Here is a 25,042-nt window from a genome sequence, read left to right as displayed (position 1 = left end):
CAATGGCCTAACAGGTGTGAGGTTAAATCTCTGATGACAGACAAATTAATTTAGTCAAGCTAATTATTGTCACAAAATCTAGGTGAAGATTTTCAAACTATAAATAGAAAACACAAAGATTTTACATTTTATTTGGCGTGTGTGATGCCCACTTTTTATTTTATTTTGCAAAATCTGTTTCAGAACTCAACCCCGCTTAGCAAATGACAACAAATAATTGAGGGATAGTGGAGCAGTGAGAATTAAATCACAATGTCTTTCCTCTCTTAACTTCATCATAACTACAAACTTATCTTGAAGAGCCCTTTGTCTTTAATAATTAAGAGCAAAAGTTTATTTGAAATCCTTCTACATAAGACTTGCAGCTCCCCTGGGCCCAGCATGGCAAGTTTGGGATTTCATTTTTCGAGATGTAGAGACACACACTCGGGCTCTCTGTCTCTCTCTCTCTCTCTCTCTGCCTCTGCCTCCTTTTTCTTGCTCTCTGGGCTCTTATGTAAGAGCCAGTTAGCAGGGCCATGGTGCACTGGGGGATTAACACAGGAGTCTTATTTCTGTCCTAGTTTACCCCTTTATGGCCAAAACTTACTGGGATGTTGTGATCACCAACCAGTCACTCATCACTCACCATCATCACCATCACCACCACTAAATCATGGCGATGGCAGAGGAAGCGCAGGGGAAAAGCGGAAATGAGGCCAAAATGGCAGGGGTAAAAATAACAGCCTATTTATAGCCCACCTACATCATCAGCAGAAGTCTCGAAGCTTTTTTGTCTGAAGAGACTCAGCATCACTGATCAAGAGCTGCTGCTGCGTCCCCTGGCCCAGCTAGCACGTCCGATACCCACGCTAACAATTAATAAACAGCAAATAACGAGCAAGGAGGAGAGAGAGACGGATGAGGATTTCTCTGCAGGATTCCCTCTCCGTCTTTGCCTCATCCTCATCCTCCTCCTCCTCCTCCTCCTCCTCCTCCTGCTCGTCTCCGCTGCAGCGAGAGTCTGCCATGGACCTCTGCAGCAGCAGTGCTCATGAAGCACAGGCTTGTTTGCTCTTCATCAACATCAGGGGCCAGTCCCTCTCTCATTCCAACCTGCCGGAGGAGAGGCCACGCTCTACCAGATCACGCAGATTCAAACACGCTACATTTGCTCTGCGTTGGAGCTAATAGGACATAGAGTTCTAAAAAAGCCTGTTTTTTTTTCTCTCCTCTCCGTACATGTTCCCTCACAGTTCAGCCCAGGCAGTGTGTATGTGTGTGTGTGTGTGTGTGTGTGTGTGTGTGTGTGTGTATGTGTGAGTGTGTGTGTGTGTGGACCCCCCCTAAGGCAGCCTGTGCACCTTTATTCCAAATGACCTTGTTTACGGACATAACACAACCACCACAAATTCCCAGACAGAATCTCATTTCGAGGGAGCGTCACAGCAGCGAGCGGATGCAAGGGAGAGATTTCTGCAAGCAGGTTACAAACCTGCGCCCTCCTTAATTACACTGACATTCGCAACAACAGCATATCACATTTTACCTCGCAGATATTGTAATGAAGCCGGGAAGTTGAATTAAGATGGAGAAGCTACCTCCATTTTGGATAGAGAGCCCATGTTGAGCTGAGGAAACATGGCACGCAGGATTGTCTCTCCCTGCTCAGGCACTGCCAAATTTGAAAATAAAATGTCTGCAGTGGCTCTACAAAGAGGGTCCCGTGTGTGCCAAAACATGCCACATAAAAGCAGCGCTTTCTTAATCTGTGTTTACAGGCATATCCAAATGCATTCAACACACACACCGCCCTGCCTGATCAGTAGTTTGAGAGCGAGACGGGTAACTTTAAAGGCGATGCTAAGCCCGTATTGACGGTATTGACGGTATTGACCGAAAAAAAGACTGATTTAAATCCCTCTCTTCCTCCACTCAGCAGCTTTCTCCTCCTGGCCATGCGATGTCATCTATTGAGCTGCAGAGTGGAACACTCCTCACCCTGACAAAAGAGGACGTCAGTCTCCATAGCACAAGGATATGTCTTCTCACAAAAGGAGCTACAATATTCACAGAGAGGAGGAGGGGGAGAGAGAGTGAAGGGAGGAGGTTGAATCCTAATAATTTCTCCATTTTGAATGAAGTCTGACCTTCACGTCTCTTTCTCTCTCTCAATCTCTCTCTGTGAATTTTGAGCGACACACATCAGAAGCCATGCGCGATCATTGTTTTTTTTGGGGGTCTTTCCTCTCTTCCTGCATAAATGAAACACTAAGTGGAGTTTTTGTTTTTCTGTGTGTGTGTGTGTGCATGTGTGTGTGTGTGTGTGTGTGTGTGTGTGTGTGTTTCCTTGCTGCCTGGGAGGTATCTGTGTTATTGGCTGAGCCTTTTCAGGGGCTGGGTAATTAGATCAGACTGCCTCTCCCCGAGAGTCAAACCAAGCTCTAAAGTGACAGTTGGGAGCACTGTTGTAATTTTCTGCTCCTCCTGGTAATTGAAGACCAGGATTTGGCAGGTTCGGGATGCACTTTATATCCAGGGAATAAGGAGTAAAAAACACCCTCACCCTTCCTCCTCTGCATGCACCCCAAAAATAACACTCGATCAATCACACACACCCACCCACGCACGGACACAGATCCTACATGCACACACACACACACACACACACACACACATCTAATGCCTTGTGCAAACTAAACAACACTATGATCTATTGGTGTTCCCCAGGTTAGCTAATTAGCTCATTTCAGTTAGTTCAGTTCAAATCCACATTCACCTTTGAGGCCAATAATATGTTTACTTTGACCGCTTATTATGCGAGGATTTAGAGACACAGCACGATGTTGTCATTTTAAAATTCTAACAGCAATGGTTTGGACACTGTTAACAGACTGTTTTGGTGGTTGGATCCTGGGGTGGAAACAGTGTTTATATTGTGTAGGGTTATAATATGGAAGTCATTGTACACTGCATTTAGTATTTATTTTATTTTCCAGAGATTTAGTACAAAGCAGGCCCTCTCTTAAAGGGACTCGCGAAAGCCAGATTTGAAAAAGAATGAACAATGAACACGGCTGAGGCTGAGCTATCCTGTCTTAAAGTCTCTGGATCCTACATTTCCCATAATGCACTCGATACCATTTTTTTATTTGGCCGTAAGTGTGTGGTAATAACTCATCTCTTTTAAATTCCTCCTGTTTATAATGCAGGCTTTCTTCTTCGTCTTCTTCTTATTATTATTATTATCATTATTATTATTATTATTATTATTAGTAGTAGTAGTAGTAGTAGTAGTAGTATTGTTATTATTATTATTGTTATCATTGTTATTCTCATTCTCATTATTGTTATTATTGTCTCACTTTATTATTGTCTCTGTGTCCCTTTCAGAGACACAGATGACATCATACGACACACAGGCTCAAATGTCTCATGACAAGTAAACTGATTTTGACATTTAACATCTATGGAGCCTTTAAGTTTTAGGGCTGACAAATATACTTAATCAATAAAATCAGCGTAGCATGGATATTGATCTTTGTTAACTTTCTTATATATATTATATACCTTTTAAAGATCCCAGTAAGCTTCAAACAGAATCACATGTAAGGTGATAATTATATCATAAACGGAACTTCAGACATTAACTCATTTACTCAAGTACTGTCTTTAGTTACTTATCACCACATTTGAAAGTGATATTTTGCTTTTTTTTTCATTTCTTTTTTTGACTCCATTGCCATTTAAGCCATTTTGAGACATATAGATACTACACAGATTAAGATTTTACATACAAAAAATGTGATTGGCTTGAAAACATGATGCGTTGTTAGAACAAACCCAACGTGTATGTAAAAAAGTTCAATTTAGCTCCAGCTCAACCAAATACAACACTCAAACATTGCTTACATGTTGATGCATCAGTAATAACAATCCAATAACATGACATATAGTTGCGGCATAATTACTTTTTTTACTTGTAATATTTTTCTGATAACACAATAGTAGTATTTAAAATGCTTGACTTTTACTTGTAATGAAGCATCTTTACATTGTAATTGATCTTAATTCTTCCTCCGCCACCTTTACATTGATGATAGTGAATAAAATCCACTCTTAGCCAAGCGGATAACAACAGACTTTCTGACTGGACAAGTCCTGTTTTGCCGTTGAGGACTCCTCGCAGTTAGCCATCTTCTCTACATCCACTAAAGCCCTGCTGTTGCAACCAGCCCGCCCGTCTCTGCAGGTATGTGTCAGTGTGCTTACAGCGCACAGGCATCTGGCCGGGCTGACTCTGACAGCAGCTTGTGTCTGGACTTGCTAGCATCAAATAAAACCTGGACCAAACCCACGAACCACATAATGGAAGAGCTGGGAGGCACCAGCACTGACAAGGACAACGTATCTGAGGTAACAACCACATCTCTCTGCTGTGTGCACACCCTCAAATTCACAACAGCGCTCTCCTAGCCTCCATTCCTTTTTAGCTGTTATGCAAAAATTATGTGTTGGGCTTATATAATTGAGTCAGAGCGTTATAAATTACATTTCTCGACTGTTGAAACAAAATGTAGCGATGAATAATCTGGTGCAGTGCAGATACTTAAATTTTTTAAGCAGTCTTTGCGCAAGAAGGGCATCTCAGTCTAGAGAGAGAATGAGTGAATGCTGCAACATCTTGAATTAGCAACAATAATCTCATCTTTTAGATGCAGACACTAATCTGAGATCATTTGCACAAGCGACACACACACACGCGCACACACACACACAAACGCAAACTGTATGAAGAGGAGGTGACAGATCAGAAGAGGCAGCAGCAAAGTGATGGACAGGCTGTGCTAGCCTGTGCAGTCAAATACGCAGCATCAGTACAAATACAGATTCAGTGTTTATATTGAACTGCTACATTATTGATTATGAGCTATCAATTATGGATGACAGTCTCCTCAGAGGCATCACAGTCCAACATCACAAAGAGATGTCTTGTAGACGGGCTGAACCATCCTGCACAATCAGACTCAGTTCGGCTGTTTGTACCACCCTGCTTCATTATTGATCATAACCAATCAATTATTGATATTGATGATCCTCAGGGGATGTGGAAGGCTAAAACATGAAGGCATGTACCTCCTCCTATGCACATCTGGTAAAGGATAAGTCCAACTTATTACATCTTACTGTAGGTTTTGTTTTTGTAGTTTTTTCCGTCTGCTGAGATTTGGGAACACGTGTCATGAAACACAAGTGATCAGGTTGTAAACAAACCAACAAATCGCTGGTTTGATCACTTTTAGCCAAGAAAAATCTCCTCATGAACAGTCACCGGTTTCATGTGACCAGTTCAACCAAAGAATGACCAAAATTATTTCATTTGTATTGTTCAAATAGATTTAATAATCCTGAAGAGGTAAAGGTCTTGAGCATTTCAGAGGAAAAAGCTAAATTTTAAAAAATAGCCTGTCTACAAAAATCCCTGATTGTTTCTTTAAAGGCGCAGTTTGTAGCATCTAGCGATGAGGTGGCAGCAACCAACTGAACTCCCCTTCCGAGCATGTAGGAGAACGTACAGTGGCCATGAAACTTGGAAAAAACACAAAAGGCCCTCTCTGGAGCCAGTGTTTGGTTTGTCTGTTCTGGGCTGCTGTAGAAACACTGCTGTGCAACATGGCAGGCTGGAAGAGGACCCACCTCCTATGAATATATAAATGGCTAATTCTAATAAAAATAAAAATACAACAACTAAATTTCAGGTGAGTATATACTATAAATATTATGAATATTATATTGCATTTATTCTGTTCAAATTCTACCAAGTCTGTTTACCTAAATGCGACTGAATTCTACACACTTTAAACAGAGGATACAAAATATTCAGTTTACCACTACCTTTTAAGTACAATTCTTCATATTCATTAATATCTGGCTCTGTACTGTAATCTTTATTCTCCTGTTTAATCTGTCTTATTCTGTTGTATCCGATTGTTATCATCAATGATATGTGTCCTTTTATACAGATATCACATTGTGTTTTAATATTCAGTCTTAATGCCTTTTTATTTCTAATATAAAATGTTTTGATTGTTGTTAAAAGGTAGCAAATAAACTTTCCTTTCCTTCCTTTGTCTTCATTCCAATCTTGTTAAACATCTCTGAATACATTTCCAACCTCTTGAATGGTCTGCTGCTTTATTTTGAGTTGAGAACACCACTGTAAGTACAATTTGTGACATTTGGAAGTCAGCCTCTTTGACTGTGACCTTTCACCTTAGTTTAGTCTTCTAGATACGTTTGAGGTTTGGTTTGTGCTCATGTGTCTAGGACTTCCTTTTAGCTCGCAGATACAGCTGTTTTTATATGTTGCGTACAACTATACAGTCACCAAAAACATGAATAAGAGATTAAAGCTGTAATAAACCACAATTACCCTTTCAACATACATTAAGAGCCACGATAGTAATGATTCAGTACTGGAGGCTATTTAATAGGGTTAGTCAGACACCACGCATCAGATACAACCCTGTTACTTCATTAAGCATCAAGATCAATCTACTAATCATGACACACTGAGAAGGGCAGCTGTAAATGGCTTACCTGAGTCCATAAAGCACTGTGCCATCTGGGTGGAGACGGATCATCCTGTTCTTGACTGTGACGCCGTGGACAAAGGACTTCTTGTCGTTGAGGAAGTAGGTGTCAGGCACCCACAGCTGGTCAGCCACTCTGTTATCCAGAGTCAGGTTGTAGGCGATCTCAGAGTAGGATAGACGCTTGTCCCGCCATGCTTGCTGGAAGTACATCGTCAAGGTGTAGTCCTGGAGGACAGAGAAGGAAGTCAACACTTTCAGTCTCACAATCATCTCAAGTGGGAAACACATAAGGCGCCAACAGCAGGTCATCCTGTGCTAACAGCTGAACAAGCCTCCATAGATGTGTCACAGCACATTGTATGGACTCTGCATAGTGAGAAGGTCAGCCAAAAGGTCGCTGGTGGTCTGAAAGGCCACGACCCATACTAGAGGCCATGGTGGCTGAGCGTTGGGGGTTAATATTCAACTATCCTCACTTAATTTTGAGACCATAACCAGAGGGGAACTTTCTCAGCTGGCTGACTATTGTCTCACGCTAAAAATATCTGCTTCCACTCGAACGAATGAAGGCACTTTCCGCTTTACAGAGACAATTCTGCCCCTATTACAAATGGCTGATAGGTTTCTGCAGCTGGGGCCTCCTCCCTTTTCTCTGCTCCTGGTTTTCATTCTGTCAAGTAATAAATAACCAGAACTAGTGAGATGTGGGAGAAAGTTTCCCCAATTTAACCTCAGTGATAAAACTGCATCTTTACTATGCAGTTTGTTTTTACACATGCTCAGAGATGTAGCAGTAAACTGTACCTCCTCTCACTCTCTTTCTCTGCTTCTCACTCTTAAAAAACAAAAGACTGACACCCACTCACCCACAGTGAAACACAGCACTGCAGTTGGATGGGCACTGTTACAGTGTATTGCAGCGCTGAGTGGAAAAAGAAATTAAAAAATACGGCCCGTGAAACAAGGCCTTTGAGCTTTTACACCAAACAACCATCTTCTTTACTTATGACCGTGTTTCTATGCTTCCAAGCCATTTTTTTTGCCATCACACATTGGCATGACACTGCAAAGCAACTGCTTTACTCCCCTCTTTTATTACAGTACATGCAGTGTGCAACCAAGATTGCGTAAAAAGGGCATCTAAAAATATGTGAGCTGTTTCCACGAGTGAAAAGTCGAGCGAGGACGGTTGCATCCTCATCCTGTTTTACAAGAGTTCCCACTGAACCTTTCTCTCATACTCGCTCCCTCTCTGTCTCATTATCAGGCTGTCAATCGGATATCTCTATCACCTTTGGGATCGTTAGCTGCTGCCTGTAGGCTCGGTGTACATCACACACTGAGGCAGCATCTCTCTGCAATACGTCCCTTTCTTTAGTACCATCCTTTGCCATATTGATGAAGAAGCACAGTAACCCTCTCCCTGACTAAATAAATCAAATGATATCAACTCTGCAGTAGCAGACATGATTGTTGTGTTTGCTCTATACTGTTTTCAACATAACTGGAGGGAAAACACCCTTTGACATTTTGGTAGATACGGTAACAACAGAGCAGGAGGAGTGTGTGTGCAGTCTGCAAACATTCAAGTGCACATACACACATTTTGGTTTTATACATTCATAGCTTTTGATATGATATTAACAGCCATCTATCAAATCTGTCAAAATTGCATTGACAGATTTTTTTGGTCCCAAACGATTCATAATGACATCAAAGATATTCCATTTACAATGATACAAGCAGAAAATCCTCACATTTGACGAGGTGGAACCAGCAAAAATGTGGTTCTTGCTTGATAAATGAGTTAAAGGATTAATCAATTATCAAAATTGTTGCCAATTCATTGTCCATCAATTGCCTGACTGAATAATTGTTACAACATCAGGAGAATTTGTAGTTACAGGCTCTTTTTTTCCGCAGTAGACCTGTTAACTTGTTATAGCAGGAAATGCACAGATGTTACTAATGACATTAAGTTGTTTCCTTGTAATCACATAGGTCTGAATTCACAACACCAGCACCCTTAAACAGAAGCAGTTCAATTAAATTCAGCCACTGTCAAGTTATTTGAGCCTGTGTTCAAAGGCTCCTCTCATATTTCTATGTGTGTGCATGTGTGTGTGTGTGTGTGTGTGTGTGTGTACTTATATACATTTGGGGGTTTAAGAGTATGGAGATGCACAGGGAACACCTGGGCCTGCACGCTACCTCCTGGCTGTGCATGCTGTAAAACGGCAGCACAATTACGGCCTTACAGATGGTGCTGTTTACCTTCGCTCAGACGTCACTTGAGCTTAGAGAGGGACACAAAGTACAGCTGCCTCCCACCTCGCTTTTTTTTTTGTACAGTTACTGTCGGCTTGATTAATTACAGAACCAAATGTGCACATAGACTAGTGTGTTGTGAGGCAGTACATTTTGTTTTCTTCTGTTCTGCTACCAGGCAGGAAAATCATGTTGCATGTTGCTGCAAATCTTAAACAGTTCTACAGGTTCATATTATAGCAGATTTCTCTTCAAGTAATAAAGAAATTCTGTAAAGAAGTCTTAAAATATATGATATTGCAGCAATAATATTAAGCACAAATCTGCAATGTATGCAATTGTGTTATATGGTGCAGCTTTGGTACTAAATATGAGATTGAAAACACCAAAAAAAAAAAAAAGCATTTCCTAACACAGTACATCTGCATTAAGTCACCACAGAGGGCAGAATCCTGTAAATTGAGCAGTCTGACTGGATTTAACATTTTCTCTCCTAGGCTAAAAATAATTTCTGAGTAATAAACAAGACATTTAGTGTGCTGAGTCTCTTCCTCCTCACAGAAGATGGAACAGAGAAGAAAAGAGAGAAAGAGAGAAAGCAGGTGAGGCAGACAATCCAGTGTGCAACATCCAAAAACGCTCCACATAACTAAGAGGCAGACCGTCCCGTGCCGGAGTGTCGGCCTCCAAAAGCGACCTTCAGTCTCCTTGTCACAGGCACTCCTCAGAAACTCCATTAACATCACACAGACGGCCCAGTGAGCAACAGTGAGGGAGACATCTTGTGGAGAGCACCAACATTGAGAGTAGGAGAAAAAAAAATCCCCCAGCATGACAGCACTGAATATATAAACGTGATGAAGATCAAACACGGCCCGGCTAACTTAAAAAACATCAAGGCATGGTTGCACGGTGACAGTCTCACTACAGATATGTATCTGGGCTAACAAACCCCCATTAAGAGTCTGACAGAGTGACAAGGAGTACATTTGTGTTTCCCTGAGAAATCTGACAGGCTGCGGTTGTTACAAGACCTCCATTACAACTACATCAGCTGTCACAACCGACATGGGAGGGAGCTGCCAATAAGCAAGCTTAAACACAATACACACTGCTCTGTTTGTACATTTGAAGAAACAGCTGATGTTAATGTGTTCACTTTTTCCTCCTTTAATGAAACCATCTTGACAGTTTGAGTTGCAGTTATTTGTGTTTCTAGTATTTTAATAATGCCGCTCCAAAGATCAAAAAACAGAAAACAGAGACACGTCCATCAATAAAGTCACTCCGATGCTCCTTTTTTAGAACATTTCATTTCCTTTATAATAAAAGAAGAACAAGCTTTCAGTTTCCCTCTTTTAAAAAAAGAAGTGTTGACATGACAGTTGTCTCTGCTGCAGGACAAACATCCACCATATTGCTTTCATCTGCCGTGTCCTGCTGCTGAGCGAGTACAAGCAGGGAAGAGTCTGCTGATACTAACAACGAACACTGTACACGACCACGAGGAGACAATTTGGCGTTTTGGGCAGAAACAAGCTCGTTTGCAGACTTTGCGGCCTCTTGTCCCTTTGCTTTCCCATCTACTAGCTGGAGGAGACGCCACAGCACGTCAACTGGTCAAGCTGAGTTTATTCGTTTGTTGTCCTCACTGCGTCCAGTTAAGTGCAGATTTTATATTATAAATATTAGGGGTCAAAGGGGAGTTAGTGCATTCTGAATGAGTTGCTGGACACATACATCCTGGGGGAAGTGACAACACTGACGCTTTTATGACTCTCTTTCCAATGGGTCATTTTTCAGCTACTTAGCTTCAGTGGGGAAAGTGCCTGACAGAATCATTAAGTGAGTCATCAACACATTAAAGGCTTTTAATGGAGCTGGCTAACTTACCCCCTGTTTTTAGACACGCAGCTTTTTTGTTCCCCCGTACCGGCCATAATGAAAGGATATTATGACCAATTTAAAATTGGCGTTACAACACTGTTGCAAAGGACTCTGCAAGGCTAAGTGTTAGTAATTAAAGCAAATGGCAACCCAACCAAGAAAAAAAGTCATTATTTTAAATCTGATTGATTCATTTGGCTAAAATACATTAGCAGGAAAGGAAAACTGATGTAGCATTGATTATAATTATACGCAAAATTAATAATAATAATAATAATGATAATAATAATAATGAAATTTATTTAAAGGCGCCTTTCATAGCAAGGGCACCTTACAAGGAACATATAACAGTAACAGTACATCAAACAATATAAATCAGGTAACATTTAGTGCAAAGATAAAGAATAAATATGAATGTGACTACAAAGTGCATTAGTACAATAAATAAACAAGAATGTGATGGCATAGTTACTGAGAGACAGAGTATGCCACTCTAAATAGGTGCGTTTTCAGGCAGGATTTAAAGGTGGAGGCAGAGTCAGAAGTGTGAATGTCTGGTGGGAGAGTGTTCCATAGGCGGGGGGCAGATTGGCTGAAGGCTCTTGACCCCATGATTGGCAGATGGGGCAAAGAGCTAGTTGGCAGAGGGGGATCAGAGAGTTCGGGAAGGTGTGTGGATGTGAAAATTATGACACAAGATCATTTTTAGAATATTGAACTAACTGTAATGTATAAAAATATCCATACTTCATGTATTTAACACTTTTCTTTACCAAGTTTTGTGTTCACAAATACAGTTAATCATGTTCTGCCACTGACATTGTTTTATCTACACCCGAGTCTCTGCGGAATAAACACCAAGCACTGAACCCAGCATGCATGTAAGAAAGCTGCAGGATTAAGTGTTGTTCTTGTGCTGTAATTATGCTGCTGACCATGTTAATCTGTTACTCTGTGTGTCCGCTCAGCATAACTAATGACATTGTTCTGGACAACCTGCATTCTTGTCTTAAGCTTTTGGGAAAGCTCAGCAGAGCAAACAGAGCGGGAAAAATCAAAGCAGCACCGGATGAACAAAGAGACAAAATAATTCTTATGTTCAAATGTAAAAAAGAAAAAAAGAAAAAAAAGAAACTAAGTATATCTGATCGAGTAATAGTCAAGAGGTGACAAAAATATCAGACTCTGTAACATTTCAGATTAAACAAATAGAAACAATTAGTTGGTTAATCTGTTAGTTAACACTCATTTATCAAGCAGTAATGCTGCTGGTTCCAGCTTCTTTAACGTGAGAATTTGTTGCTTTTCTATATTTAACATCAGTGTAAACCGAATATCTTTGAATGTTTGCACTGTAGTAATTTGAAGGTGGTTCTGATGAATTGTGTTTGGACATTTTATAGACCAATCATTAGTTGTAGCCCTATTCAGATACTATAATCATTAACATTCACTGTAATTATCAGTTATTGAAAAGGCAAATATATCAACAAACCCCCCCCCCCCCCCCCCCCCCCACCACCACCACCACCACCACCAACAACAAAAAAATTTGGCATCCTCAAAGACAGATCAACCTTCACCTGGATTACAAATGTTAAAACCTTGAAAAAGCCCAGAGAAAAGACGAGGCCTTCTTTGCTTTCCTTGACTTCCCTAGATTCACCAAAAAAAGGCTGTGTTGTCATGGCAACACTGAGTAAAAATAACACAAGCTTATTTTCCACAAGCTGAAAATAAAATGGAACAGGATCAGTTTGGACAAACAAGATCAAAATGGTTGCTAATTCACAGACACTAGAAGCCGTATCTCTCGCACAGACGTGCAGCAAGGCTGGGGCCTGCGCTGCGTTCCCGCTGGTCATCGGCTCCCGTTATCTGATGGTCAGATCCTCTTACTCGTGTAAAGAAACCAGCGCTTGTCAGGATAATGATCATAATAAAGGGAATGCTCACGCCCCACTAATTCCTCCATCCCAGAAGCCACCACAGCTGGTTTGTTTAAATCTTTTAATTCACAGCCAGCTAATTAACATTCAGAGAACAGTATTATAGTACAGGCAGTGCCTCTCAACAACCACCAACCTCAGGTATTTTACATGTAATTAACGAGCACGATGAAGAAAAGACGAGGAGGGAAAATACTCATTTACCTCCCTCCTTATACCAGCCTTGGAGTGAATATTGGAGCTCTGCTCAACATATGGATGGCATGCAGGAGATGTTAATATGCAGCACTGATGCATTGCTGAGACAACAGACTCGGCTCGTATTTAATCAGCTGCACTGGCTGTGTGCAGAACACTTTTTAATGCACCGTAACCAGGGTTTGGTTCCTGGATCTGTGATTTCAGCAAAAACAAACAGCATTATGCAAATGAAATTTCAACTGCTAAGTGAGGGAGATGAGTGATGGAGCGAGATGCCAGCACTGAACAGACAGACAGAGAGGAACACAGAGAGATAAACTGTGGGAGGGGTGGTGGTGGGGGTCTCTCGGCCATGATATCATATCTGTGCCATATTTTGCACTAACCCCAGTGAGTCAACATAGCCCACCCAGCAAGGATGTGTGGTCACACCTCGGACTCGGAGGACACTTCCCTCTCAAAATAGCACATTTGTAATGTCATGCAGGCGAGGCTGCTACCACGGTGCTGACTGACCTGCAGATTTTTATTGCCCGACAACATGGCTGACCTTTGAGCCTCAACGGGCCATCGCTGTGGATCACACAAGAATGCACAAAATACAAAAACCTGACACGTACACATGCTAACCTGCCTCCAAAACTACAAATCCCATTCTTCACTTGAACAGGCATCATGCCCTTCATGTCAGCACGCTCCCCACACAAGAAGAAACATGCCACAATGGCTTCAATCAGCCCCGACCAAAATGCAGAGTTCATTCTCCACCAGAGGCATTTTTATCTTTAATTAGAGGAGCGAGCAGCTGTTTACAACCCAAACCCGCTCACCACGGTGATAGCAGGCCTGCACACAAACAATGATTTTAAATCCTTTCACTTCTGACAGTAGATCCCTCAATTTTCCTTCAGGTTCATGTACCCAGATGCAAAATTCAAACTTCATTTGGGATCAAGCATATCTGCTGTGGATTAAGTTAGTGTGATGATTTTGATTTGGAGTGGCGCCCTGTTATTATCAGTTATTTAGGAACATCTTAGAAACTTTAATCATTTAAGTCATAAATTCACTGGTCTTCATTTCTGAGATTAAACTGAACATCTCTGGGTTTTTAAAACAAGACATTTAAGCACGTTGGAGCTGGCATTTTTCAACCAAAAAGGCTTACTGAGAAAATAATTTGTACATTAGTTGATGAAAATAGTTTCAACCTTTCATTAGAGAGTCATAACATTAATTGTAGAGCCTAGTTTTCACCAGTAGGTCAGTCCTTATTGTGTAGCAAACTCAGATTGTCTTAAATTATGAAGAGATCCAGAAGATTATAAAGATGCCAAACATGTCAGACTTAATTTAGCAGAAAACGATGCACAAAATATCTACAATAGAGTCTTGGTTTTGAATATCTCACTCAGTCTGAACATCATATAGCATCAGGGAAGAAGAGTTATAACTGCAACGGTGTAAGATTGTGTGAAATAAAATGATTTTAAAGCTGTATGTTGGGGGTGGGGGTGGTGGGAGCTTAATGGAGCACTGGCTCAAGATCTCATGGAGAGCCCTGCAGTAACTTTTCCTCGGCTGCCACCAGGATGTAGACATCATTAGAGGAGACGGTGAAACTGATAACAGCAACCTTCACCTCTCTCCCACCCTGTTCTTCACTGCCTTCACCGGTTTCATCCTATCCTCTCCTCTCCTCTCCTCTCCTCTCCTCTCCTCTCCTCTCCGTGTTGTTTTCCCTCTCAGCACTTTAATCTTAAAAGCGGCTGCCCCTGATGAGGATGATCAAAGCGGCCCCGCGCTGGGCACAGGTCACCAACTCCATCCTCGTGATCATGGTGCACGGTGATATTATTGATTTCTCTGAGATCAATCTTGTCAGCTGCTGTTATCCTCTATTGTACTAAAGAGAGCTGGACATGAAGGAAGAAGGAAGAGGAGGAGATTCCAACCGGTTATGTAAGTCACATGGAGGATTTTTCAAAAGGTAGCGACAATGTATGGAACGCAAGTCCACCGAGATCTTGGAGGTTGTGAATTTTTTTTAAACTTTTCATCAAAATTAGTCCATCATGTCAGAGGGTGTGCAGATCTGGCGGGGGTAGCTTTTCCGAGAAAAGAGTGAGATGAATGCTCTCTCATAGCTACAGGGAGTTGCATGACGTCAGCCGCCATTCACAGTTTGTGCACAGTTTTGTGTTTTGTTACGCACGCACACACACACACACACACACACAAACACACACATGGATGTATAAAGCAGTGTTTTTTTTCCAGATGAATGCTTGCATAGATGCCTAGTTCTTAAGTAAGATAACCCTTTGGAGCAAGGCAGAGGTGGATTACATGGCTGCTGAGCCCAGAGTCACAGCCAGGGATCCAGTCAAAGTGGTGGGAGGGAAGGATGGAGGAGGGAGAGAGAGAGAGAGAGAGAGAGAGAGAGAGAGAGAGAGAGAGAGAGAGAGAGAGAGAGAGACGTGAAAGCGAGTGAGGGGTTTCTATTTCAAAATCTCCCCGGACCCCCAAGGCACTTCCGTTCTGGCTGCATCCTCCACCAAAATAAATCATTTTCATCAAAGGAGACGCTCTGACCATTCACTGCCTTTTTTACTCGTGCAAACCAAACTCTCATAAGCTACTGTGTTTATCTGCCAAATACTCATCTGTGCAGTTTAACAATGACCAGCAGACATCCAGTTTTGACAGGCTGATGAATCAAAAACCCATTAGGCAAAATATAACACATTATGGAGACATTTACTTTTTAAAAACTGGCTTAATTAATAATAGAAGACATGTCATCTTCCATTCCAAGTTGTAAACTCGTTTTTCATGCCATTATATAACATATCTATTATTATAGTCCACGGAGAGGCTGCTTTGTAAATGATCTTTTCCTCACACTCAATTCTCTGCAAAGATTTTCCTTAGATATATATATTTTTTGAATGCTTCAAAAATCCCAAGAGCAAAAAAGGAAACGCTTTTCTGATAACCAATACATCTACACTAGAAGCAGAGTGTCTTTAATGCAGTGAAGCTACAGCAAATGCACCACTCAAGTAGTTAAAATTGCCGTCAGTTTCATGTGGGTTGCGGTCTGTCTGTCACACGGATCAATAGGTGGTGCTCTTGCATGGGCTGCTGAACTTTTCCCCCTGTCCTCTCCACGTTCATCTTGTGCACCAGAGCTCGCTTTTAACATCCAAGCTGTTTTTTTTATATTGTTCCAATGCTGCTGTGTGACCAGACATTTATTATTAACAAATTGCTTACGTCATCTTACAAGTAGGGCGAAGATCATTTACGTAAACGGTGATGATGTGATTGGTCGCCGAATTAGAAACCTCAAAAAAAAAAAAAAAAAAAAAAAAAGGCCATATACCAATACCAAATGGTGCCAATTTGGGAGAGAAGAAGGTGTTTTTATTCATTTAACTGCACGGAGAGGAGAGAGGAGGAAGGAGAGGGGGGGTGCGTGTCAACAAAATTACACCACCGAGGCATGACAACGTGAAGCAGTCACAAGCGCGCGCGCACACACACACGCACGTACGCACGCACAAACGCAGCTCTCGGCTCGCGCAGCCAGGGCTGTGCGTCCGAGTGCGCCAGTGAGTGTGTGTTTTGAATTCAAATGCAGCAACACACCAGAGCTGCAAATGCGGGACTGAGAGGAGGATGGCGATGATGTGTTTGGGAAAGGAAGCCTCCCAATTTTTTCCATTTTTTCCCTACCCGAGTATATTCACAAGATGTCTCACAACCTGTTCGGGTTAGCCCAGCACAACACACACACACACACACACACACACACTGACCCGTGATAAGTAGCCCACTACAGAGGAATTCCAGCCGTACCAGGCACAATTGGCCACGTTAAAGCGGGGTAATAATTATGAAGATGCACCTACCATATTGACTTCAGACACCATGTCTATGCTGGCTATGTCTATATTCATTCCCACCGCCACCGGCGCACCTGCAGAGAAAAGAATGCATTAACACAAGAGATCTAAATAATTCTCTCTTCATATAAATTTAACAAATTCGTGACGCGCGCACAGGTTCCTCTCTGCTCCCCTCCACCTACAGGAGACATGAGCACCATCAGCCTGAGCATGTTCATGTTTGACACGCAGATGAGCGCAAATGCTCGTGATTTCGTCTTTTTTATTGGGATAATCAAACATTGCACGTGAGCGGGATCAATCAAGTTAAAAAGCCTGTCATAAATCCTCATCAAACGAGATATGCATTTCATTTCTCAGAGCCTAATTGGAGAGGCCTATTTGGCTGTGAAGGGATGATTATGTAAATTAAAGCAGATTTTGCGATTCATTAAACATGTATTGCGCGTCACGAGGGTGTGAAAACATGACATTCCGTTTTCAATTTGCTGGTTACCTCCAAAATCTGGCCTCAACCGAATGTCGTATCCTTTCATCAGTCTGTCCACTGTCTCTTTTACCAGAGGCATATTGCTTGGATCTTTCATATCCTTGACGCTGGGGAGAAAAAAGGTGGTGTAATGCAGAAATAAGCTTATTAATATCACACGGCAGGCGCGCTTCAACACGGCTACATGGCATGCAAGGCAAGGGACACAGACATGCAAAACGGTTACCTTTGAGCCCAGACAAAAGTCACGAGTAAGGAAAAAGTCAAAATCCCAAAGTGATTTTTCCTGATCCTCCCCATCGCAACAGTGTTTGAGGCGGTTTCGGGATGCGAGTGAGGAGATCGCACATCCAACTTACTCCAGACAGTGCAGAGGAGCCAATGAGGGGCGCATGCGTGCAGCCTGCCCAAGATCAAAGAGTGGAGACTGATGATGGTGGATGAGCAGTTTCCATTGCAGAGAAAAATATTAAAGGGACAAGTGGATGTGCGTAATGAAGAAACAAGCGTTTGTGCCAGGATTGAAATGAACAACAACACTGTTAATTGTAGGCTCGTTTTATTCCTCATGTTCATCACATGGCAGATAAGTTTGTCAATATTCTTACAAGGTCAAACAACAAAATGCACTCTAGAAATAAAATGGTCAGACTGTCAAGTTAACAGCAAGTTTATTCCTTTAGTTGTCATATTAACTACTGGACATGGTACAAGGCTAAAAAGAGAATAATTAATCACAGGTATGTGCATGATATACAAACATCTGTGCCAAACAACCATGAACCAACCATACAAAAATAGAAAATTAATGTCAGGAACACCCATGGGTATTATCCCACTCTTTTCAGAGGACCTGCAGTAGATCTGAAAATGCAAAGGGAGCACTGGAGTGCCAAAGCAGCAAGGTGGGATGGAAAACACAATCCCACAATTCATTTTCTCAGGTTTGAGTACATTTTTGAAGCCGTAAGGAGGGATGCGAACCTCCTCTAAATTGCCTTTGATCTTGTTGTAGTGGGAGCTGTGCTTCTGTAGAGGGCAGGCTTCTGAAAGCATTGGTTCACTGTTGCATCACCACCAGTTACAGCCATCATAGATTATATCATCCACTTCTTTTTGATGTGTTTCTTGGTTTGTGTGTGTCTAAGTGTGTGCCTGAGTGTCATTGTGTACTGTATGTGTGTGGCGTCTGTCTCCGTCCGGGGCAAGAGAAGTTGTTGTGTACGTGCAGGGTTTAAAGTGATTGAGGCCCGTGAAGGGCAGCTCTTCAGCTACTGATCAGAACACAAGTGGGCAGTGGTCACAGCCTGTGAAATGAATAGATGTGCAGCAGGAGAATAAATGAGTTTCTGATTCATTTCCTCTGTCAGATGAGAGCAGAGCAAATGCTGAGAGCTTGTTCACAGAGAGAGAGAAAGAGAGAGAGATGGGTGGAGGGGGGCAGCGAGGTGAGGCTGGATGGATGCTGAAGGTCTCGCCAGCTGCACGTGCCCTTTTCCAGGTCCTCTTGGTTTTTAAGAGCCTATATCTACGTCCCTGCAAGACCAGAACACAACAAAATGTGAGAGGAGTATACAGAAACCTGTCTCTTTCCACAGCCTTAGACGCTCTATCTGCAGTGCACCGCACAGCCGAAACTGTTACTGTGCTCCCTGTCCTCTCAGTGCCTTCTTCAAAAGTACCAAGCGAGGAACGTGGTGAAAATATGTAAAGGGAATAGATGTGATGCAGCTGTTCTCATGCTCTCCATCTTGTCTCCCTCGTTATTGTGCAGAAGGTTATAAACAAAACAACCATAAAAATTCTCTGACAGGAACATGAGTAGCATGATGAGCAGATTTGCACTCCCCAGTGTTACATAACACATCTCTCTCTCTCTCTCCCTCACCCCCATCTCTCTCTCTTTTCTCTGTCTTTTGCACTGTATCTCTCTTTCTTTCTTGGACATGGAGCTTTGTGTTCTATAAGTGGCTCACTTATAAGCGGGAAAGTGAATAGTCACTTTTTCATGTGGTTAATGTACAAAGTAAGTGCTGGTTTATTTCGCCTGTGAGTCCTGCTCCCCATGGAGAAACAGTGTTGGCATTAAAGTGGCTGGGGTTTTGCCAGCCCTCAGGTAAGCCTTATATAAAAGCAGAAAGCTTGATGTATATTTTTTTCTCTTCAAATTAACTGAGCGCCTGGCCCTTTTTCTATTGTAAATCTATGATGATGAGGATGATAAAAGCCACAGTGCTGGCGTCAATGCAGCAACAACGCCACCTAACATCATTCGCCTCCTTTTTTTTTTTTTCGCCTACAACTCCTGGGGCTGTTTCAGCATTAGAAATTATTGATGTCTTTACTGCTTAGATAAAAGTCTTTGACAAAAACTGTGGGTAGTTATTGTTCCACTGAAGCTATCGTAATTAGAACAGAGCGAGACAGGTTTGTGGCTATTTTAGATACAAATATGCATAAACATCTTTGGCCATTGTCAGATTTTTTCTCTCCTTTTTACCTAATTTGTACAAGAATGTTGGAAACTCTTCAAATGTATTTCCGCATCTTTCTTCTTCTTCTTTTTTTTAAAAAACTTTTTTGCATGAATGGCTTTTTGGATCTGCTGCTTTGACACATTTGATTGAAAAGGTGAAAGGTTAAACTCCAAAAGAGACACTTACTAGTAAGATGTAAACATAGATAAAAACACTAGTATGTTATATGTTTATGTCAGCATCTCCAAATGTATATTTTTCTATGACCTTTCTCAAATGTTGCAAATTATTGTTAAGTACTGAACAGTTTTCCACTTCAAACCTCTAAATATTATCCATCACTCGCCAAAAAGGTGTGGAGCAATTTGTTTTGTAATCTCCAAAATCTACAATGGAGGAACAATTAATGAATGAGGATATTCTATATTTTTTAAATTTCTGGACTCTGTTGTGCCTTTACTTTTAGATGTACCAACAAGATAGATGGTGATGCACAATGATAATTGAATGTGGCAAGTGTACCTGGCCTTCTCCATGGTGTCTTTGCTAAGGTAGTTGAACCAGTAGACGAGGTTGAAGAGGGCGAAGGCCAGGGGGAAGAGGATGCGGGAGTACGTGTCAATGGGGCTGGTACCAGCCAGCTGTGGGATCTGTGGAAAAGCTGAGCCCTGCTGGAGGAAAATTGGCACAGGCGGAGTGTCCCCTGGCACACTACGACACACTGAGTGGTTTCTCCTCTTCGGGCCTTCATGAGGGCTGCTGTCCATCTAGTATGATTTGGATAAAGAGCAGACAAAGGTGAGATCTGGTTAGTTTGAGGTTATCAGAGTGTCAGGAGTAAAAAGTAAAAACTAGGGGACTAATGAGCCAGCGAGTAAATGTATGGTGATTTTAACATGCGAGAGTCATGTATACAAGGTTGCAAGTAATGTTTTTCCCATGAGAGCTTTCTCTCAATGACATGCCAACATCCCTATAGAAAGCAGCAGGTAGTTTGCTGGATGCCCATAGGATGGTGAGGACATTATGCAGGGAATAGTGCTGGAGTTGTTCTCTGTTCTCACACTGAGGCTATTTTTAAAGCATCTAACCATGAGCCCTACACGTGAGACAGATCCCAGGAGGACGCTGTGGTGGCTTACTGTATTAGCATAAAGCATATAGCCAGAGATGAGAGCACTACAACGGCACATATTACTATTTAATGTGTAGTGTGCCCTGAATGGGAAGAATGGAAGAGGCAGAGTGACTACTTGGAAATGCATAGAAAAAGACCTCCGATTTGAGACAGGATTTCTCTCTCTAAATGTGAGTGTGAAGCTGTTGGCTCTTTGTTCATCATCATCGCTGCATCAAACTCTGCAACACTGAGGAGACTTTGAATCTCCATTCTCCATCAACATCAGCTCTGTAATTGTAACTGTGATGTCATACGATATAAATCAAACCCCTCCTTCAAGTGATAGCGAAAGCTGACGTTGCTGAACAGGTTGCTTTCATATATACTCTCAATAAATTAACCTGGAAGTTAACAAATTGCACCTATTGCAACTATTGTATAGTTTGTCCATTTTAGCATTATATCGTGCTGTAAATATGTATATTTATCCCAGTACATATCCCAGAAACAAGTGAAACTGTGTTTTTATTTTATTTTAGATTTGCACTGGTACTTCCTATCAGTGCATATAGTTCATATATATGTATATATATATATATATATATATATATATATATATATATATATATATATATATATATATATATATATATATATATAAATATATATATATATATACTGTATATATGTATATGTGTGTGTGATTCAGATTCTAGAAGAATTTATATGAAATTGTGAATGTATCTTACATTATCCACATAAAGTCAGTTGCTCACCGAAACTGTGTCTTCATCGTCGCTTCCGGCAGCCAAAACCTCAAGTTTGTCTTGTCTGGATTTGAGTTTCTTCAGACGGTTGGCCTGCAGTGTGGCAAAATAGTTCACCGCTGCAAACTCCACGAGAGCCGACGAAACAAAGGCAAAACACACAGCAATGAACCAATCCATGGCTGTCGCATAAGCCACTTTAGGAAGTGACTGACGGGCACTGATGCTCAAAGTGGTCATGGTCAGCACAGTGGTGATGCCTGGAGGAAGACATTAGGCTACTTTTAAAACACACATGCCACAGATGTATTATATCAAGCATTATTAGTATACATTATTTGGTGGGGATAGGGCATATACCAGCAACTGTGCGAGCAGGGACAGACTCCTTGTTGATCCAGAAAGAGACTTGTGACAGAACAACAACCATGATAAGGGGGATATACGTCTGTATAAGGTAGTATCCCAGCTTCCTCTGGAGGAGGAAATGGACCACCTGCACAGAGTAGTGACCTGCAAGATAAACAGCACGTGTGAAGAGAGCAACCCCAAGGGACAGAGCAGGGTAACACAGAGCGGATGCCCTTGCCTGCCCTTGAAACAGAGGAGCTGCTGAGAAACACATACTGTAGATGTATTGCTGCTGTTAGGACTGGAATAGCCCACAAACTGTAAGATAGCACTGAAGAGACAAGAGGGAAAGAGGAAAGGAGGAAGAGAACTGGAGAAGAGGGAAGGAGGAGGGCACAGCAGACATTTGGAAATGGAATAAAGTCAAGAGGAGGAGGAAGGAGCGAGTGAGGAGGGGGCAGGAGGAGAGCATGCAGTGTCACTATGCGTAACACTGCCCTGCTCTGTCTAAACACATGCATGTAGACATTCACAGACCAAAAAACATGCTGCATCATAGAGGTTCTCTTTCCCTCTTTTTCTGTTTGCTAAATGGGTATCATCACTACGTTTCAGAGCATGCCTCATCCTTTTCCTCTCTATTCCAGGAATCAGCTAGGTTCACAGCAGGAGAGCACTTCTCCTTCTTCTGGGGAAAAGAGAAAATGCACACACACACACACACACACACACACACACACACACACACACACACACACACACACTACTCCACTCCATCCTTCCTCCCTGTCGGTGCATTCATGGGCTTTAAACCCTATAGTTCTTTTTTAAGGCACACCGTATGCATTAGGGCCTGACCACTTAAGCATTTTAGATGGCTGCTCAAGGAAGTCTTTGCTTTTATGCTGGCTCTACTGTGGGGGAGCAATGGACACTAGTGCGGAGTTTAAAGGCGCTAATTTCTAAATCTACACTCAGATTCATTAGCTCACAACAACATTTTGCAATAACATTTTTAAGTGCATCTATGACTGTAACAGTGTCATTTTCAGAGGAGGGGTTTGGGGGCGGGGGACTGAATGCATGGTGTTACCTGTGTTTGATTTGAAAATCTCACTAGACAAAGTTTGTCCCACTAGATCATACTGCAGAAGGCTCATGGACTCCTTGGGACAGTCGACGGATGCTTTTAGACCCTTCCTCCAGGTGAACATAATTTCACTGCTAGTGTATGCATCTGAAAAAAAACATTAATTCATATTTATGAATCTGGACATTCCTCCCTTCCCTCTGTTTGTGATACAAATCTGATGTACTCACAGCTTCCAAACCTTAGAGGACAGGCGTGACCGTCCATGGGAAAGTCCATTAGCCTCATCGGACACTCTGCGCTAATAGTCAATCTAACAGTGAGAGGCCAAACAGAAATCAGTCCACATCTAAAAAGAAAGCTGCATACAACAAAAGTAACAATAATAAGTATAGTATGTAAAATTACTTCATGGTGTAGAGGACAGTCCCATTCTGCATGATGCGGAAAAGTTTGTTGGGTGTGGTCATGTTATGGGAAATGGACTTCCTGGAGTTTCGAAAGAAAGTATCTGGTGTCCAGATCTTGTCTACCATGCGGTTATTCAGCCGCAGGATTTCAGTAGGGCCTTCAAATTTCAGCCGCTCATCAACCCACATCTGACGGAAGAACATGTCCATGGTGTACTCCTGACGTATGAACCGAACATGTTAGTAGACATTTATAGACCTTAGGTTCTACAAACCTACAATGCAAAATTCTCACTTTTAGTGTAGATATTTGAATGTCGTGCAGTCACTTTATTTCACCAGCATGCATAATGCTGAAAAGCCATTTCAACTTTCAGCTGCCAGTCCACTGCAGCGAAAGGTGAGGAGAGATGACGAGCCAATGATGGATGCCACTCATCCCAGATAATCATTAATCAATCCATTCAGCCATTTGCTCTGTCTGACATGTTGTCATATTGATTTAGAGGCCATCAATAATGGAGTTATAGAGCTGGTCAAACAGATTAAAGCTCATTAGATGGTCTCATGGCAGATTGCCCATAAGGCAGGCATTCAGTGGTCACTGAAGCGCTGTTATCTTCCACAGTCAGCACATATACATCTAATAGGGGAAGTAGTATCTTACCATTTCAACATCTGAAACAGGTCCAAAGCTTGTGACAAAGATGTCTGTTTTCACCTCTGTAACACCACCTGCAACAGTAATTAAGAATGTACACAATAAGACAAGTTGCACAGAAATAGTCTAGCACAAAGCCCTTCATTTATTTTAATATATAAGGCTTTGGGAGCAAGCCTTTAGGCTGAAATACCTCCAAACCCAGGTCGCAGTCTGTTGTCATAACCATCCAAAAGCCGGTCCAAAATGCGAGTGATATTGTCTGAGAAAACCTTCTCATTTCCATACACATTGCCTAAACTGCAAGAGAGAAACATGTTTAACTCTTCAGCTAATTGTCCTATGACCTGTGTTTGAGCAGAAGAGAAGACTTACCTTATCCAACAGATAAATGTAAATAATGGACACAGCGGCAGGATGCCCATCTTTGGCAGCAACTATCACCAAATTTCAAGTCAACTCTCTGATCAGCTCACACTTCATAAAACAGCATGTGAGAGGAGGTAAAAACAAATGGTGCAAAGGTCTTCTTGCTGTCGTTAAAGTGAATGGTAGGTATGCATGAAGACACAAGAGCACCAAGGCAGGAGCAGTAATCTAATTAACAGATTAGCAAATCCACTCCATTTTTAGACAAACGGTGTATTATGTAGGTTTCTATTTCAGTCAAAGGTATCTAATTAAAACACAACACAACACAACTAAAACTGAAATCAAAGTAACACAACAAATTACAGTAATGATACAAAGTCAGTGAGAAAAGTCTGTTATGTGTCTCATGGCAATTGAGTTTTTCTTATTGTAGTTCGTTTAATGAGACACCAGATGGCGCAGGAAGAAAAATGTTGCATATTACCGGAAATGAACGAATGAAGAGAAGAA

At 41.7% G+C, this 25,042-nt stretch overlaps 2 protein-coding genes across 5 annotated transcripts in view; both read right to left on the bottom strand.

Annotated features, from left to right (window-relative positions):
* Positions 1-17,584, bottom strand: part of gabrb2a (gamma-aminobutyric acid type A receptor subunit beta2a) — a 29,041-nt gene extending 11,457 nt beyond the window's left edge. For all 4 annotated transcript variants that reach the window (XM_053324358.1, XM_053324356.1, XM_053324357.1 and 1 more), the window contains exons 1-4: positions 17,511-17,584; positions 17,291-17,391; positions 16,798-16,865; positions 6,580-6,800 (exon numbers count right to left, since the gene is read on the bottom strand). In XM_053324358.1, coding sequence (XP_053180333.1) covers positions 6,580-6,800; positions 16,798-16,865; positions 17,291-17,391; positions 17,511-17,584 — 464 coding nt within the window. The remainder of the gene's footprint in view (positions 1-6,579; positions 6,801-16,797; positions 16,866-17,290; positions 17,392-17,510) is intronic.
* A 1,214-nt stretch (positions 17,585-18,798) lies between these two features.
* On the bottom strand, positions 18,799-24,585 carry gabra6a (gamma-aminobutyric acid type A receptor subunit alpha6a). Its single transcript, XM_053323559.1, has 10 exons — positions 24,536-24,585; positions 24,354-24,460; positions 24,167-24,234; positions 23,498-23,718; positions 23,320-23,402; positions 23,093-23,236; positions 22,009-22,161; positions 21,658-21,908; positions 20,284-20,528; positions 18,799-18,820 (listed from the first exon to the last, which is right to left on the bottom strand). Exons 1-10 carry the CDS (start codon positions 24,583-24,585, stop codon positions 18,799-18,801), a joined length of 1,344 nt encoding a protein of 447 aa, XP_053179534.1.
* Between the last annotated feature and the right edge of the window lie 457 nt (positions 24,586-25,042).

This window comes from Scomber japonicus, chromosome 8 (genome assembly GCF_027409825.1).
Source record: "Scomber japonicus isolate fScoJap1 chromosome 8, fScoJap1.pri, whole genome shotgun sequence".
Taxonomy (NCBI): Eukaryota; Metazoa; Chordata; class Actinopteri; order Scombriformes; family Scombridae; genus Scomber; species Scomber japonicus.
This window is presented reverse-complemented; position numbering and strand designations above follow the sequence as displayed.

Bases quoted from the DNA above. Each gene is read 5' to 3' on its own strand.
- gabra6a (XM_053323559.1), bottom strand. From the start codon at position 24,585: ATGGGCATCCTGCCGCTGTGTCCATTATTTACATTTATCTGTTGGATA. The intron at 23,719-24,166 runs GTAAGATACTAC...TTCATACGTCAG, and splicing joins CTGTTTCAGATGTTGAAATG to GAGTACACCATGGACATGTT. The intron at 22,162-23,092 runs GTAACACCATGC...TTTATCTTGCAG, and splicing joins GATTTTCAAATCAAACACAG to GTCACTACTCTGTGCAGGTG.